Below are 19410 nucleotides of genomic sequence, written 5' to 3' on the forward strand. Positions count from 1 at the left end.
CATTATTAAAGTACAAGTTACGTACCATCAGTAACAAAATATCTGGTAGAAGCATATTCTAGTTGCAGATTCCTTACCTTGTATCTCCCAGGCGTCAGACTGGATCCAGAGATTTTTCTTTGATCAATACCCTTGTGCGTCGGCAGGTGGCGTCGTTGGCACTGTGGTCGCTGTGATGACATCGGGAGTAGTATATAGACGCCGCCCTCACGCAGTGACATCAGTTTCTTTTAACGACTTTCACACCAAAGCGCAGAGCTGCTAAGAACACGGAGATTAGTGCGCCAGAGCTAAGGACTTGAAAGGGGTAATCCCTCTCCCTAGAAATCAGTTCACAAGCAGGTAGGATGGGTGGGAGGTAAGGAATCTGCAACTAGAATATGTCTCTACCAGATATGTTGTTACCGAAGGTAAGTAACTTGTACATCTGATAGAGACTTCTAGTTGCAGATTGCTTACCTTAGAATAGATACCCAAGCAATGCTATGCTCAGTGGTGGGCTACGAACCAAGATCACACTAGGAAGTCCTGCAGGACCGAACGACCAAAATAGTCGTCCAGACAGACCTGACTGTCCAGGCAGTAGTGCTTAGCAAACGTGTGCAGGGATGCCCACGTAGCTGCCTGGCAAATATCCAGGACAGGAACTCCGTGTGCTAACGCAGTGGAAGCAGCAGTTGCTCTGGTAGAATGAGCACGCAAGCCTTCAGGAGGTTGCTTTTTGGCCAAAGCGTAGCACATTTATATGCAAAGAAGCACCCATCGAGAGATGGTATGCTTTTGCACCGCCTTCCCTTTTTTCACACCCAACAAAGAGTTGATCGTCCACCCGGAAATCTTTACTACGATTTAGGTAGAACGCCAATGCTCTTTTTGGGTCCAGACGGTGGAGTCTCTCCTCCTCATGGGAAGGATGTGGGGGTGCGTAGAAAGTAGGCAGAGTGATGGACTGGCCTACATGAAAGGGTGTAACCACCTTAGGAATGAAGGAAGCCCTAGCACGCAACACAACTTTGTCAGAGTGCACAGACAAATATGGAGGTTTTGAGGAAAGGGCCTGAAGCTCACTCACCCTTCGAGCAGAGGTGATAGCAACAAGACAGTTTTGAAGGTGAGGAGCCGCAAGGGACGATTATGCATTGGCTCAAAAGGGGTACACATCAAGTAAGTAAGTACAAGATTAAGGTCCCACTGAGGCATGATAAATGGAGTGGGGGGAAATAAATGGGTGAGCCCTTCTAGGAATCTACTCACAGGAGGAGATTTAAAGAGTGAAGGCTGATCAGGTAGCCTAAGAAAGGCTGAAATGGCAGATAAATACCCTTTAAGGGTGCCCACAGCAGAGCCCTGCTGGGCCAAAGAAAGAATGAACAGAAGAAACTCAGATAGAGGGGCAGAAAGGGGATCAACAGATTTGTTGGTACACCATGCCACAAATTTATTCCAACAACAGGCGTATACAGTTTTGGATGATGGACGCCTGGCTGCCAATAACATTGCTACTTTGGGTGGAAGGGCAAAAGCCGTCAACTGGCACCGCTCAATCAGGTTTGGGTGAAGAACCGTCCCCTGTTGCTGCAACAGAAGATCCGCCTGAAGAGGCAGTCTGAGTGGAGGATCGATGGACATGCTCAATAGCTCTGGATACCATACTCTCCATGCCCAGTCCGAAGCCACCAAGATGTCTTGGGCCCCGATCGTTCCTGATTTTCTTGAGGACTGTGCAGAAGAGGTATCGGGGGCGGAGTTCCACTAAAGACGAAAAGCGTCTCCAAGCGAGTGCCGCCTTGGAAACTCCAATGTGCAAAACAGCTGACATTGCAAGTTCTCTGTGGAGATGAACAGATCTAACCAATGCTCTCCCTACTGCTGAAAGAGACCTTCCGCCATCTCCGGATGGAGACACCATTCATGATCGGCTGTGCATCAACGGCTGAGTTTGTCAAAATGACTAAGTTGACATGACTCTCCCCTCAGAGTGCCATGCCCACCTCACACTGCCTGACGCATAGGTAAGTCACCCCTTGTAGGAGGCTGGCCTGGCTTATAGTGGGTACCTTCTGGTACTTACACCTTATGCCAGGTCCTGTTATCCCTTATTTGTAGATTAGAGGTGTTCTAGCAGCTTAGGCTGATAGAGGTAGCTATAGCAGAGAAGCCTAGGCTGAACTAGGAGACATGCAAACCTCCTACTATACCACTTATATCACTTAGTACTATATCATAAGAAAACACAATACTCAGAGTTACTAAAAATAAAGGTACTTTATTTTACTGACAATATGCCAAAAGTATCTCACAGGATATACTCCCTTAGGAGGTAAGTAATATACACAAAATATATATACACAAACCAAAATCAGGTAAGTAATAGTTAGAAAAGTAGTGCAAACAATGTAGAACACAATAGAATGCACTAGGGAGAAATAGGCCTAGGGGCAACACAAACCATATACTCCAAAAGTGGAGTGTGAAATACGAATGGATCCCAGGCCTAGTGTAGTGTGTAAAGGGTCGTGGGAGTGTAAGAAGACACCAAGGGTGTCCAAGATATCCCACCCCAAGACCTAGAAAAGTAGGAGTAAAGTTACCCTATTACCCCAGAAAGACAGTAAAGTCGAGATAGGGGATTCTGCAAGGACAACAACTGACTGCAAAACACTGAAGACGGATTCCTGGACCTGAGGACCTGTAATGGAAGGGGACCAAGTTTAAGAGTCACGCAAGTGTCCAGGGGGGGCAGGAGCCGACTAAACCCCGGATGAAGGTGCAAAAGGGCTGCCTCCGGGTGGAAGAAGCCAAAGATTCTGCAATAACGGAAGGTGCCAGGAACTTCTCCTTTGGTCCGAAGATGTCCCACGGCGTGCTGGAGGATGCAGAGATGTTTCCACGCAGAAAGACCACAAACAAGCCTTGCTAGCTGCAAGAGTCGCAGTTGAGGATTTTGGGTGCTGCTAGGGCCCAGGAAGGACCAGGAGGTCGCCCCTTGGAGGAGAAGACAAAGGGGGCGCTCAGCAACACAGAGAGCCCACGCAGAAACAGGCAGCACCCGTAGAAGCCCCTGAACAGGCACTTAGAAGATCTGAGGACAGCGGTCGACTCAGAGCCACAAAAGAGGGTTCCACGACGTCAGAATTCAACTCAGCGAGTTGGGCAATGCAGGACGGAGTGCTGGGGACCTGGGCTAGGCTGTGCACGAAGGAAGTCTTGCAAAAGTGCACAGAAGCCCGAGCAGCTGCAGTTCACACAGTACACAAGATTACCGTCTGGCGTGGGGAAGCAAGGACTTACCTCCACCAAATTTGGACAAAAGGGCCACTGGTCTGTCGAAGACACTTGGACCCAGCTCCTGTGTTCCAGGGACCACGCTCGTCAGGATGAGAAGGGACCCAGAGGACCGGTGATGCACAAGTTTGGTGCCTGCGTTGGCAGGGGGAAGATTCCGTCGACCCACGGGAGATTTCTTCTTGGATTCCAGTGTAGGGTGAAGGCAGACAGCCCTCAGAGCATGCACCACCAGGAAACAGTCGAGAAAGCCGACAGGATGAGGTGCTATAATGCTGCTGGTAGTCTTCTTGCTACTTTCTTGCGGTTATGCAGGTGCCTTGGCGCAGTCAGCGGTCGATCCTTGGCAGAAGTCGAAGAGGGAAATGCAGAGGAACTCTGGTGAGCTCTTGCATTCGTTATCTGGTGAGATGCCCACAGGAGAGACCCTAAATAGCCCACAGAGGAGGACTGGCTACTGAGAAAGGTAAGAACCTATCAGGAGGGGTCTCTGACGTCACCTGCTGGCACTGGCCACTCAAAGCTGTCCATTGTGCCCTCACACCTCTGTATCTAAGATGGCAGAGGTCTGGGACACACTGGAGGAGCTCTGGGCACCTCCCCTGGGAGGTGCTGGTCAGGGGAGTGGTCACTCCCATTTCCTTTGTCCACTTTCGCGCCAGAGCAGGGCTGGGGGTGATCCCTGAACCAGTGTAGACTGGCTTATGCAAGGAGGGCATCATCTGTGCCCTTCAAAGCATTTCCAGAGGCCAGGAGAGGCTACTCCTCCCAGGCCCTTCACACCTATTTCCAAAGGGAGAGGGTGTAACACCCTCTCTCAGAGGAAATACTTTGATATGCCTTCCTGGGACCAGGCTGCCCAGGCCCCAGCAGGGGGGCAGAAACCTGTCTGAGGGGTTGGCAGCAGCAGTGGCTGCAGTGGAGACCCCGGAAAGTTAGTTTGGCATTAACAGGGCTTTATTCTGGAGACCCGGGGATGCATGGAATTGTCCCCCCAATACCAGAATGGTATTGGGGTGACAATTCCATGATCCTAGACATGGTAAATGGTCATGTTCGGAGTTACCATTGTGACGCCACATATAGGTAGTGACCTATATGTAGTGCACGCGTGTAATGGTGTCCCCGCACTCACAAACTCCGGGGAATTTGCCCTGAACAATGTGGGGGCACCTTGGCTAGTGCCAGGGTGCCCACACACTAAGTAACTTTGCACCTAACCTTCACCAAGTGGGGGTTAGACATATAGGTGACTTATAAGTTACTTAAGTGCAGTTTAAAATGGCTGTGAAATAACATGGACGTTATTTCACTCAGGCTGCAGTGGCAGTCCTGTGTCAAAATTGTCTGAGCTCCCTATGGGTGGCAAAAGAAATGCTGCAGCCCATAGGGACCTCCTGGAACCCCAATACCCTGGGTTCCTAGGTACCATATACAAGGGAATTATAAGGGTTTTCCAGTGTGCCAATGAGAATTGGTAAAATTAGTCACTAGCCTGCAGTGACAATTTTAAAAGCAGAGAGAGCATAAACACTGAGGTTCTGGTTAGCAGAGCCTCAGTGATACTGGTAGGCACCACACAGGGAACACATATAGGCCACAAACGTATGAGCACTGGGGTCCTGGCTAGCAGGATCCCAGTGAGACAGTACTCACAAACAGGCCAAAAGTGGGGGTAACAAGGCTAGAAAGAGGCTACCTTCCTACACCCCTCTAGCAGGCCTTACAGCCCTAAGGCAGGGTGCACTACACCACAGGTGAAGGCATATGTGCATGAGCACTATGCCTCTAGAGGGTCTAAGCAAAACCTTAGACATTGTGAGTGCAGGGTAGCCATAAAGAGTATATGGTCTGAGAGTTTGTCAAACACGAACTCCACAGTCCCATAATGGCTACACTGAAATCTGAAAAGTTTGGTATCAAACTTCTCAGCGCAATAAATGCACACTGATGCCAGTGAGGAATTTATTGTAAAATGCACCCAGAGGGCATCTTAGAGATGCCCCCTGAATACCAGTCTGACTACTAGTGCGGGGCTGACCAGTTTCTGCCAGCCTGACAATACCAGACAAGTTTCTGGCCACATGGGGAGAGTGCCTTTGTCACTCTGTGGCCGGGAACAAAGCCTGTACTGGGTGGAGGCGCTTCTCACCTCCCCCTGCAGGAACTGTAACACCTGGCGGTGTGCCTAAAAGGCTCATGCCTTTTGTTACAGCACCCCAGGGCATCCCAGCTAGTGGAGATGCCCGCCCCTCGGGCTCCGCCCCACTTTTGGCGGCAAGGCTGGAGGAGATAATGAGAAAAACAAGGAGGAGTAACCCACCAATCAGGACAGACCCTAAGGTATCCTGAGCTGAGGTGGCCCCTGCCTTTAGAAATCCTCCACCTTGAGATTGGAGGATTTCCCAGTAGGATTGGGGATGTGCCCCCCACCCCTCAGGGAGGAGGCACAAAGAGGGTGTAGCCACCCTCCAGGACAGTAGCCATTGGCTACTGCCCACCTGAACTAAACACCCCCCTAAATTTAGTATTTAGGTGCGACACAGAAACCAGGAAATCATATTCCTGCAACCTACACAAAGGACTGCTTCCCTGAAAGCCCTGCAGAGACGACGGAGACGAAAACTGACTTAGCCCCAGCCCTACCGGCCTGTCTCCAGACTCAAAGAACCTGTACAGCGACGCATCCGAGAGGAACCAGCGACCTCTGAAGCCTCAGAGGACTGCACTGAACCAAAGGACCAAGAAACCCCCGAAAACAGCGGCACGGTTTAAAAACAGCAACAACTTTGCAACTTTTTAGCAACCTTCAAAGAACTCACTCTTCCCGCTGGAAGCGTGAGACTTCACACTCTGCACCCGACGCCCCTGGCACGAGCTCCAGAGAACTAACACCGCAGAGAGGACTCCTAGGCGACTGCAACTACGTGAGTAACCTGAGACGACCCACCTGCGCCCCACAGTGACGCATGTAGATAAGGATCCAGAGGCTCCCCCTGACCTGCCTGGAACAAAGAACCCGACGCATGGACCCGAAGCACTGCACCTGCAGCCCCCAGGATCAAAAGGAACCAAACTCCAGTGCAGGAGTGATCATCAGGTGACCCTCTGCCTAGTTCAGTTGGTGGCTGGCCCGAGAAGCCCCCCCCTGTGCCCTGCCTGCACCGCTAGAGTTACCCCCGGGTCCCTCCATTGATTTCTATTGAAAACTCAATGCCTGTTAAGGACACTGCACCCGGCCGCCCCTGTGCCGCTGAGTTTTGTGTGCCTACTTGTGTCCCTCCCAGTGCTCTACAAAACCCTCCTGGTCTGCTCTCCGAAGATGCAGGTACTTACCTGTTGGCAGACTGGAACCGGAGCACCCCTGTTCTCCATAGGCGCCTACGTGTTTTGGGCCCTCCGTTGACCTCTGCACCTGACCGGCCCTGTGTTGCTGGTGCGGTGACTTTGGGGTTGCCTTGAACCCCCAACGGTGGGCTGCCTATGCCCAGGAAACTGAACTTGTAAGTGCTTTACTTACCTGAGAAACTAACCAATACTTACCTCCCCCAGGAACTGTTGACTTTTGCACTGTGTCCACTTTTAAAATACCTTATTGCCATTTTAACCAATACTGTGTACGTTACTGCTCTAATTCAAAGTTCCCTACTTACCTGTGTGGAGTACCTTGCATTTTATGTATTTATTTCAAATCTTGAATCTTGTGGTTCTAAATACATTAATAAAATATATTTTTCTATATAAATACTATTGGCCTGGAGTAAGTCTTTGAGTGTGTGCTCCTCATTTATTGCCTGAGTATGTGTACAACAAATGCTTAATACTACCCTCTGATAAGCCTGCTGCTCGACCACACTACCACAAAATAGAGCATTCGAATTATCTAATTATGCCACTAGCAACCTCTAAGGGGAACCCTTGGACTCTGTGCACACTATCTCTCACTTTGAGATAGTACAGAGCCAACTTCCTACAGCTGGTTAAAATAACTTTGAAATGGGATCTGCTGAATACAAGTGAATTCAAGTGGACATAACCCTAAAATGCGGGCTTCTCAGAACGGCTATGGTGCATTTTTTGCTTTGCATACTATACAGAATGTGTTGCCCTATGTGTATTCCAAGATGCAACTCAAAGGAACCAGAGAGACTGTATAGTCAAGAGAATTCTACTGGTGAATTTTCACAAGGAATTAGCACCTCCACAACTAAATTCCATTGGAGCAACTGCACGATTTTCAGTTTTCACCCAACTCTCAATCAGACACTAAGGGCCTTATTTCGACCTTGACAGAGGGGTTTTCTCCAATACAAATGTGGTGGATATCCCGTCCGCTGTATTACGATCTCCATAGAATATAATGGGATCATAATACAGCAGACAGGATATCCATCTCATTTGTGATGGAGGAAAACGCTCCATCAAGGTCGTAATAAGGCCTTAAGTGTATAAGTCAATTGTAAGTTAAGGTTTCTCCAGAATAGGATCTGACTATATTGTGTGAATACTCCCTAAGATATACAAGGACTTGCCCTGCTGCCCCAAAATTGGTACACTAACACTTACAGTATTTCACCAGACATCAATACATAATCATACACTGTTGCACTTGCAACCACAGATTAACAATGGCCATTTGTAACAATGCCAGATTGTGATAAACACACTTTGTAGTGGCTGCAGTATGGTGCCTGAGGTAACCACTGTGCCAGTGACAAAAAATATGCAATGCACAAAAAGCTGTTTTTCCTGGTTGACATCATGGTAAAAGACATGCTACTTGTGGTTATTGGCCGCTATGTACAACCCACAATTCTGCAAACACTACACTCAACTGTGGCATTCCCATTACATTCAGCATCAGCTATGTTCAAATTAAACTGCTTTCTACACCCCAAAACTGAGCGGCCAAATGGTCCATACTAATGGCTAAGTTCCCTTTTACATTAAAGTTGCATTTTCCACCCCAAAAAAACTTTTTCTGGCATCACTGGAAAATCTCTGGCTTTTGTTTTTTATGAAAAAGAATATTTCTTCCTACCTCTGTGAACGTGTATTCTCTAACACAATACTGGCCAGGCAAATGTCTGTTTCTCCATTCAACTGATGCTCCCAATGTGTTTCAAATTATATCCTCAAACAACATAATGTACCCCAGCAAATCTGTCCAACAATATTACCGGATAAGCATGCTCAAACTGATACTAGACTTCAATGTGTTGATTCAATATAGTCTAAGTATCTACAATTCTTCCAGGAATCACCAAATTCCCTTTAAATAGCTTCAAGGAATAATACACACATCCCTGGACATAAATGATGTCTAGGCAGCTGAAAGGATGATGTGGCATGATCTTTCTGAACTCAAGATGCTAACTAGACTCGGACTCTGAGTCTGAGCAATGGACATTGTCACTTTACACATAACTAGATTTAATGATTCTTGTAACATGATCATTGTTCACTTATGTGAACATTCTAAGCATAATTTTTCTGATTTTTCACCAGTCGTGCCATGACATACAGCTGACAGTTGTTTTCAGAGCTTGACTTTAACACACCTAAGCTATTTCAAAATAAGCTTAAGAACGGACACATTTAAGACCCTTAAACAAAAATTCAGCAAAATCAATAGTAGTATCACACAAACTTTGGAACAAAATTACAAATTGATGTATCCTTACACTGCATGTGTTGTGCCATAACCCAGTTGTGTAACAACCTGTAGTTCTCCACAGAACCTTTTACCATTTCTACCAACAAGTCATAGGCTGCTGCTCTGGAAGAGTGAGATTTACATTTTGGCTGAAGCTTATCCTTTAAATTTGGCAACAGGAACAACAAATTGAAGATCTCTCGAAGAAATTCCTGCAACAAAGTAATTTGATACATTATAGTTACAAATATATCATTTGTAACTAAATGAAAGAACAGACACAATTTTGCTTAAAACGCAAAATGCATTCACACTGTGGTCTAACACAACAGAAGAAAAGCAGAGAGAAATCAGATAAACACAATTTTCACCAAACCTGCTACAGAGCTGCCTGTCTTGACCATCTAATTCAACCATTTGAGTGGTCACACGCAGGACGTCAGATTACATCTATTTTAAGTTTAATTAAACATGTAGCAAAGATGGTCAAAGCCAATAGTGTTTGTCCACCCTCAGCCTTAGGGTGAAGTCCACGTAGTTATGACTCAGGTGATCATAAAAGGACATGCACAGCGAGCTCAGTGGTGGTACCAGTAATCTCCCATCAGGCCCTCAGGAACATCTGGCACTCCCAAACCATACAAAAAGAATCCAGCCTTGAGTGCCTTGCAGGGAACATGTGTTTGATGTGTTGTGGTTTCAGGTATGCATGATGTAAATAACTTAACTGTGTGAAACGAAAACGAGGATTGCAGGTGATGTTAACGTGTTGTAGCATCCAGGACCACCGTTTGTCCATCAATGGTTGTGGGAGAACAGCACCTCATCTAGTAAGCGCCCCCCCTCATCTATCCCAGATGTGGCAGAGGACAATGTTGTGTACAGAATCAAAATTGCAGACTATGTGCTGCGGCCAGATAACAGCGTGTGCAGGGTCAGTGATTCAGCAAAATAGTTTCAGAGACAGGGTAATATAAGCATTTTAGAGACTGCAACACGATCCAATGGGTATAGAGGCAAGGACAGCCAGAAGGGGATGGATTTGTGGATCAAGCCAACAGCTTTATTGACACTGTCCTCCTTGAGGTCCTTTTCAGCATGATATACCTGGATCCTTACGTATTTAAACATGTCGTAGCACCATTGAAGGCAGAAGACTGGTACAGTACCCCTATCTGGATCCAGGACCGTGAATAAAGGGAACAAGCATGACTTGGCCAAATTCACCCTATGGCCTGAAACAGCCCCGAAGTTCTACGGTAGTAACATCAGCACAGGAAGGTAGCCAGTTACATCGCGCAAAAAGACAAGGGCATCATCCGCATATAGCAAGACTATATGGTGTATACCCTGTGCCGGGATCCCCATTGCTGTGCATAAAGGAGTTGTTTAAAGACAAAGGGCTTCATTGGTATGGCAAATATCATTGGAGATAAGAGGCAGTCATGCCTGGTACCCCTCTGTGTTATAATACTAATCATCTGGCCAGTCCAAATGCTCTCCGTGGGGCAATTATAAAGGATATTAATCCAGCCAATGTATCCCAGGCCAAAGCCCATGCTCTCCAAAGTCGCCTACAAGTAATCCCATCTCAAGGTGTCAAATGCCTTACCCATGTCGAGTGGCACCGCAGTCTGCCCATGAGACCCAGGTGGAGCAGTTTATATGAGACGTAGCAAGCAACGAACATTAAGGAATGTACTGCTTCCAGGTATAAACCCTGATTGATCCGCTTGTACCAGCATGTGGATCACAGGGAGCAGACAACTGGCTAGCACTTTTCCAATTATCTTCCAATCAAGATTTAAGAGAGCGAGTGGGCAGTAAAAGTGAACATCTAAGTGATCCCGGCCTGTCTTGGGGAGGACCACAATCAGTGCTTCACAGAGCAACTCTGGCAGCGGACCCACCATCCTAGCTTCATTAAACACACCCAAGAGGAGTTGAATCAGATGCACAGTGTAGGAAAATGCCACTGTTGGCATGGTCACCACCCACTTTTAGCCTAGTGTTGATACCAGCTTTGATTTGGACGTGTGCTGGAACCCTGCTAACCAGGCCCCAGCACCAGTGTTCTTTCCCTAAAACTGTACCTTTGTTTCCACAATTGGCACAGCCCTGGCAAACAGTTAAGTCCCTTGAAAAAGTACTGCTACTAAGGGCCCTGTGGCCAGGGAAGGTGTCTAAGGGCTGCAGCATGTATTATGCCACCTTGGGGACCCCTCATTCAGCACATGCACACTGCCTCAAAAGTTGTGTGTGCTGGTGGGAAAAAATTTACTACGTCGACATGGCACTCCCGTCAGGGTGCCATGCCCACCTCTCACTGCCTGTGGCATAGGTAAGTCACCCCTCTAGCAGGCCTTACAGCCCTAACAAAGGTTGCATTATACCACAGGTGAGGGCATAGTGGCATGAGCATTATGCCCCTACGGTGTCTAAACCAAATCTTAGATATTGTAAGTGCAGGGTAGCCATAAAGAGTATATGGTCTGGGAGTCTGTCAAACATGAACTCCACAGTTCCATAATGGCTACACTGAATACTGTGAAGTTTGGTATCGAACTTCTCAGCACAATAAATCCACACTGATGCCAGTGTGGGATTTATTGAAAAATGCACCCAGAGGGCATCTTTGAGATGCCCCCTGAAACATACATAACTTCTAGTGTAGGCTGACCAGTCCTTGCCAGCCTGACACACACCAGACATGTTGCTGGCCACATGGGGAGAGTGCCTTTGTCACTCTGTGGCCAGGAACAAAGGAGTCTGTCAAACATGAACTCCACAGTTCCATAATGGCTACACTGAATACTGTGAAGCTTGGTATCGAACTACTCAGCACAATAAATCCACACTGATGCCAGTGTGGGATTTATTGAAAAATGCACCCAGAGGGCATCTTTGAGATGCCCCCTGAAACATACATAACTTCTAGTGTAGGCTGACCAGTCCTTGCCAGCCTGACACACACCAGACATGTTGCTGGCCACATGGGGAGAGTACCTTTGTCACTCTGTGGCCAGGAACAAAGCCTGTACTGGGTGGAGGTGCTTCTCACCTCCCCCTGCAGGAACGGTAACACCTGGCGGTGAGCCTAAAAGGCTCACCCCTTTTGTTACAGCGCCCCAGGGCATCCCAGCTAGTGGAGATGCCCGCCCCTCCGGCCACTGCCCCCACTTTTGGCGGCAAGGCTGGAGGAGATAATGAGAAAAACAAGGAGGAGTCACCCCACCAGTCAGGACAGCCCCTAAGGTGTCCTAAGCTGAGGTGAACCCTGCCTTGAGAAATCCTCCATCTTGAGTTTGGAGGATTCCCCCAATAGGATTAGGGATGTGCCCCCCTCCCCACAGGGAGGAGGCACAAAGAGGGTGTAGCTACCCTCAAGGGCAGTAGCCATTGGCTACTGCCCTCCCAGACCTAAACACCCCCCTAAATTCATTATTTAGGGGCTCCCCAGATCCCAGGAAATCAGATTCCTGCAACCTGAAGAAAGAAGAAGGACTGCTGACCTACAAGCCTGCAGAGAAGGAGGAAGACGACAACTGATTTGGGCCCAGCCCTACCGGTCTGTCTCCAACTTCGAAAACCTGCTCCAGTGACGCATCCGATGGGGACCAGCGACCTCTGAAGCCTCAGAGGACTGCCCTGGACTACAGGACCAAGAAACTCCAGTGAACAGCGGCCCTGTTCAAAACCTGCAACTTCTTTGCAACAAAGAAGCAACTTCTAAAGACTTCACCTTTCCTGCCGATCTGTGAGACTTCATACTCTGCACCCGACGCCCCCGGCTCGACCTGCAGAAAACCAACACCCCAGGGAGGACTCCCTGGAGACTGCGAGCTCGTGAGTAACCAGAGACGACCCCCTGAGCCCCCACAGCGACGCCTGCAGAAAGAATCCAGAGGCTCCCCCTGACCGTGACTTCCTGTAACAAGGGACCGACGCCTGGGACCAACACTTCATCCGCAGCCCCCAGGACCTGAAGAAACCGAACCTCAGTGCAAGAGTGACCCCAGACGACCCTCTGCTTAGCCCAGGTGGTGGCTGTCCCGAGAAGCACCCCCCTGTGCCTGCCTGCAACGCTAGAGTGACCCCCCCGGGTCTCTCCATTGTTTTCAACCTGAACCCAACGCCTGCTTTGCTCACTGCACCCGGCCGCCCCTGTGCGGCTGAGGGTGTATTTTGTGTGCCTTCTCGTGTCCCTCCGGTGCTCTACAAAATCCTCCTGGTCTGCCCCCCGAGGACCCAAGTACTTACCTGCTGGCAGACTGGAACTGGAGCACCCCTGTTCCCCATAGGCACCTATGTGCTTTGGGTACCTCTTTGACCTCTGCACCTGACTGGGCCTGAGCTGCTGGTGTGGTAACTTTGGGGTTGCCTTGAACCCCCAACGGTGGGCCACCTATGCCCCAAACTTGAGACTTGTAAGTGTTTTACTTACCTTCAAAACCAACCTTTACTTACCTCCCCCAGGAACTGTTGATTTTTGCACTGTGCCCACTTTGAAAATAGCTTATCACCATTTTTACAAAGATTGTATGTGATATTGCTTTCATTCAAAGTTCCTAAAGTATCTAACTGAAATACCGTACATTTAAAGTATTAATTGTAAATCTTGAACCTGTGGTTCTTAAAATAGACTAAGAAAATATATTTTTCGATATAAAAACCTATTTGCCTGGAGTAAGTCTTTGAATGTGTGTTCCTCATTTATTGCCTGTGTGTGTACAACAAATGCTTAACACTACCCTCTGATAAGCCTACTGCTCGATCACACTACCACAAAATAGAGCATTAGAATTATCTACTTTTGCCACTATCTTACCCCTTGGACTCTGCACACTATCTCTTACTTTGAGATAGTATATACAGAGTCAACTTCCTACATAGGCTCTGAGGACGGAAAAAAAAAAAAAACTGACATGACCGCACAGAGGCGGTGCCTATGTACAATCCCCACGTCATCACGGCGACGCCAGCGCCAACGAAGAAGGCGGAGTCCACCGGCACCACCTAACGGCAAGCAAAGGTACTGCTCGAAGAAAAATCGCTGGATCCAGTCTGAAGCCTGGGGGAAATTCTAAGGTAAGGAATCTGCAACTAGAAGTCTCTACCAGATTACTAAATTTAGGGGAGTCTAGAGTAGTAGCCAATGTGCTACCTACCCCTGGGGGTGTCTACACCCTGATATGACCACTTGGTGCGGGGAGTGGGCATATTCCTAACCCAGAAGGTCTAGTTCCAACCAAAACCAAGATGGTAGAACCCTTCTTCGAGTGACCCCGTAGGGTAGCTCACCTTAGCGGTGTGGTTAGCCCAGAGGTGGTACACGCCTACTGACTAGATAGTTTCCAGCCTGTCCTGGTGCCAAATGGGCCTCAGTGCAGGGGGGGCTACAACCAGGATTGGGGAAGCGGGGTGTGCATACAAAGGTGGCAGGGTCTTTGAAGACCCCGGTCTTGGTATGCAGATCTGCTTGCCATCCTGCTGAAGCGGGTGGTAACCCCTCTCTGGAGCAGGCATTTTCTTGTCCTCAGAGCACAGGCTCTCACCTCCAGGGTGTCAGAAATGTATATGGTTGTGGCAGACTGGACTAGTCAGTCAGCACACCAAGAGACTAGTGGGGTTCAGGGGGCACCGCTAAAGTGCCCTTTGGGTGCACATCCGAACAAATCTAAGGTTGGCATCAACCCGGATTTATTAAGACAAGGTGTTTGATACCAAATACCATAAGGTTTGGTGAAGCCATTATGTGACTGGGTCACTCATGTTGACAAGAGTCTAGCTCATACCTTAAAATGGCTTTCCGGCTCACTTGCAATGCTCAGCAATGGGGCTGAGCATCACATGGACATATTCACTCGTGCAGATATGTCCACACACTAAGTGTACTGCACCTTGCCTTAGGGCTCCTGGTCTGCCTTAGGGGTGACCTATAGATAATTAGCTGCAGTGACAAGGGCTGTAAGAAGCTGGCCTGGTGTGTGGTGAGCACCTATGGTGTTATCACCTTATAAAAGGTCCAGGTATCCCCTATTAGTGAGGTGTAGGCAGTGTCTAGGAAGACAGGGCTCTCTAGAGGTAGCTGTGGATCTGCAGCCAAGACTTATCTAGGAGACATGCAAAGCATATGCAATACCACTATAGTCACACAGCACTCTCAAACATGAAAGAACCACACAGTTTTACAAAAATAAAGGTACTTTATTATATTACCACAAATACTAAAATACTGAATAGGCAATCCCCCTACTGGAGATGAGCAAACACACTATTATATACACATTAGCAATCAGTAAATAGCACAGGATGCAATGCATGCACCTTTTCACACAGGTTGCAATGGCAGGCCTGCAGACACATTTTGCATTGGCACCCATGGGTGGCACAATACATGTTACAGCCTATGGGGAACATCCTGGTACCCCAATTCCCTGGGTACCTAAGTACCATATACTAGGGACTTACATGGGGGGACCAATATTCCAATTGTGGGGTGTGCAAAGTCCTGAGCAACCAAATTTAGAGGGAGAGCGCACAATCACTGGGGCCCTGGTTAGCAGGATCCTAGTGAAAACAGTCAAAGCATACTGACAGAATGCAAAAAGTGGGGGTAACCATGCCAAAAAGAGGATACTTTCCTACAGGGGCATGGCACACCAAGGGTACGCCATACTATGATTTCTCCTTGTTTGCACACGGACATGCAGGCTTAAGGGGTGGAGGGAGGAGTTGGAGGGCTCCCAGAGGGTGGGACTATCTGAGTCCTCTCCTCTACCTAGATACCAGGGGTACCACTTACTAGGGACTTACACGGGTGGAGGAGTGTGCCAATTGTACACCATGTTACCTGTTCTGGGGTAAAGAGCACTGGCACGAGGGGCCTGTTTAGCATAAACCCAGTACACCTCAGTCAGAAAATCTCAGTTCCAGTGGAAGAAAGTGGGGGGTGACATTGTCAAAAGGGGCACTTTACTACAGCTATGCACCAGTAGTTTGTGTCCTGTGCAGCCACTGTTTCCTCCTGCAGCATCCATTTTCTTTCTCTCCTTCTCAGGAGAAGGAGAGTCCCCAGTGGCCTGACTGTTTGCTGACATATGAGCTGTTGTTGCCACAATAGAGTATGGTGGAAACTGTGACCTGATGTAGAGCGGGTCAGACAGAGCTGTCTTATACTTTTTGTCCACCTTTGGTGTGATTACTTTAGACCTGAAAGGCTATTTGAAAATATCCTCAGCATGTCGAAGCATGCCAGGGAGCATGGGGAGATATTGTATGTCCCTGTGAGTGGTAGCAAGTGTTTTGAACAGGAAGTCCTGCTCTATGGGATCCTTATGTAGCTCTACATTGTCAAAAGCAGCTGCTCTAGCTACTACCTATTGGTAAGAGGAAGTGTCCTCAGGTGGTGAGAGGCTTGCAGGGGACAGGTGAGAGTTCCTGGAGGGAATAGGGTCAGGATCATATGCATCGCAGGGATATGCAACATCCTTTAGGCCCCCATTTACCCCCAGTGGAAAACAGTGGAGAACCCTTAGGTGTGTAATCCCCCGTAAGGGTGAAGTGGGGGAATGGGGAGGGGAAGGAGGTGAAGGTGGAGGAGGAGGGAGAAGAGATGGAAAAGGAGGATGTGGTGGACAAGGACTATGTGGAGAGCTGGTAGCCTTGTGTAAGGAAATGCATTCCTTGGCATGATTACCCCCTGACTTTTTGCCTTTTGTTGATGCCAGTTATGATTGAAAGTGTGCTGAGACCCTGCTAACCAGGCCCCAGCACCAGTGTTTTTTGCCTAAACTGTACCTTTGTTCCCATAATTGGCACAGCCCTGGCACACAGATAAGTCCCTTGTAAATGGTACCCCTGGTACCAAGGGCCCTGTTGCCAGGGAAGGTATCTAAGGGCTGCAGCATGTATTATGCCTCCCTGGGAACCCCTCACTCAGCATATGCACACTGCCTCACAGCTTGTGTGTGGTGGTGGGGGGAAAACGTCTCCCCTCAGAGTGCCATGCCTGTGGCATGTGTAAGTCACCCCTCTAGCAGGCCTTACAGCCCTAAGGAAGGGTGCACTATACCACAGGTGAAGGCATAAGTGCATGAGCACTATGCCCCTACAGTGTCTAAGCAAAACCTTAAACATTGTAAGTGCAGGGTCCCATAAAGAGTATATGGTCTGGGAGTTTGTCAAACACGAACTCCACAGTTCCATAATGACTACACTGAAATCTGGGAAGTTTGGTATCAAACTTCATAGCACAATAAATGCACACTGATGCCAGTGTGGGATTTATTGTAAAATACACCCAGAGGGCATCTTAGAGATGCCCCTGAATACCAGTCCGACTCCTAGTGCTAGGCTGACCAGTTTCTGCCAGCCTGCCACAACCAGATGAGTTTCTGGCCACATGGGTGAGTGCTCTTTTGTCACTCTGTGGCCAGGAACAAAGCCTGTACTGGGTGGAGGTGCTTCTCACCTCCCCCTGCAGGAACTGTAACACCTGGCGGTGAGCCTCAAAGGCTCATGCCTTTTTTTTTTACAGCACCCCAGGGCATCCCAGCTAGTGGAGATGCCCGCCCCTCCAGCCACTGCCCCCACTTTTGGCGGCAAGGCTGGAGGAGATAATGAGGAAAACAAGGAGGAGTCAGCCACCAGTCAGGACAGCCCCTAAGGTGCCCTGAGCTGAGGTGACACCTGCCTTTAGAAATCCTCCATCTTGAGATTGGAGGATTCCCCCAATAGGAATAGGGATGTGTCTCCCTTCCCTCAGGGAGGAGGCACAAAGAGGGTGTAGCCACCCTCCAGTTCAGTAGCCATTGGCTACTGCCCCCCAGACCTAATCACACCCCTAAATTTAGTATTTAGGGGCGACCCTGAACCCAGGAAATCAGATCCCTGCAACCTACACAAAGAAGAACGACTGCTGACCTGAAAGCCCCGCAGAGACGACGGAGACAACAACTGACTTGGCCCCAGCCCTACCGACCTGTCTCCAGACTCCAAGAACCTGCACAGCGACGCATCCAGTGGGACCAGCGACCTCTGAGGACTCAGAGGACTGCCCTGAACCCGAAGGACCAAGAAACTCCTGAGAACAGCAGCACTGTTCAAAACCAGCAACAACTTTGCAACTTTTAAGCAACTTTGAAAGAAGTCTCTCTCCCCGCCGGAAGCATGAGACTTCTCACTCTGGACCCGATGCCCCCAGCTCGAGCTCCAGAGAACTAACACTGCAGAGAGGACTCCCAGGCGACTGCAACGACTTGAGTAACCTGAGTCGACCCCCCTGCACCCCCATAGCGACGCCTGCAGAGAGGATCCAGAGGCTCCCCCTGACCGCAACTGCCTGGTAACAAGAAACCCGACGCCTGGACAAAGCACTGCACCCGCAGCCCCCAGGACCGAGAGGAACCATCCACCAGTACAGGAGTGACCAGCAGACAGCCCTCTTCCTAGCCCAGTCAGTGGCTGGCCCAAGAAGCCCCCTGTGCCCTGCATGCATCACCTAAATGACCCCAGGGTCCCTCCATTGCTTCCTATGGCAAACACAATGCCTACTTTGCACACTGCACCTGGCCGCGGCTGGGGGTAGGACTTGGAGGGGGGACTTTGGGGGGGGGGGGGGGGAGTTTGTGTGCCTGTTTGTCCCCCCCCCCCAGTGTTCTACAAAGCCTCCCTGGTCTGCTCCCCAAGGACGCAGGACCGGAACCGGAGCACCCCTGTTCTCCATAGGCGCCTATGTGTTTTGGGTCCTCCTTTGACCTCTGCACCTGACTTTAGGGTTGCCTTGAACCCCCAACGGTGGGCTGCCTGTGCCCAGGAGACTGAACTTGTAAGTGCTTTACTTCCCTGAAAAACCTAACCAAACTTACCTCCCCCAGGAACTGTTGATTTTTACAGTGTTCACTTTTAAAATAGTTTATTGCCATTTTAACTAAAACTGTGTGTCCTACTGCTTTGAATCAAAGTTCTACACTTACCTGTGTGAAGTACCTTGCATTTTATGTACTTACCCCAAATCTTGAATCTTGTGGTTCTAAAATAAATTAAGAAAATATATTTGTCTATATAAAACTATTTGCCTTGATTTAAGTCTTTGAGTGTGTGTTCCTCATTTATTGCCTGTGTGTGTACAACAAATGCTTTACACTACCCTCTGATAAGCCTACTGCTCAACCCCACTACCAAAAAATAGAGCATTAGTATTGTCTCATTTTGCCACTATCAACCTCTAAGGGGAACCCTTGGACTCTGTGCACACTATCTATTACTTTGAGATAGTATATGCAGAGCCAACTTCCTATACCTTGTCTTTGGTTTTCCTATTAGAAGGGACAGGGATGTCCAAAGCCTCCTGAAAAGAGAGTTTTCTCTTAGGGAGCAAAGGAGAGGAAGGAGTAGCAATGACCCGGACTATGTCCTTTTATATTTGGAGTTTTTGCCGATGTGCATCCATTGTTTCCAAAGTTGGC

General features: G+C 48.7%; 1 protein-coding gene across 2 annotated transcripts in view; it reads right to left on the reverse strand.

Annotated features, from left to right (window-relative positions):
- USP34 (ubiquitin specific peptidase 34) overlaps positions 1-19410 on the reverse strand; it is a 1940069-nt gene that overhangs the window by 1051880 nt on the left and 868779 nt on the right. For both annotated transcript variants that reach the window (XM_069234398.1, XM_069234397.1), the window contains one exon: positions 8970-9153. In XM_069234398.1, coding sequence (XP_069090499.1) covers positions 8970-9153 — 184 coding nt within the window. The remainder of the gene's footprint in view (positions 1-8969; positions 9154-19410) is intronic.

Source organism: Pleurodeles waltl, chromosome 5, assembly GCF_031143425.1.
Source record: "Pleurodeles waltl isolate 20211129_DDA chromosome 5, aPleWal1.hap1.20221129, whole genome shotgun sequence".
Classification (NCBI taxonomy): Eukaryota; Metazoa; Chordata; class Amphibia; order Caudata; family Salamandridae; genus Pleurodeles; species Pleurodeles waltl.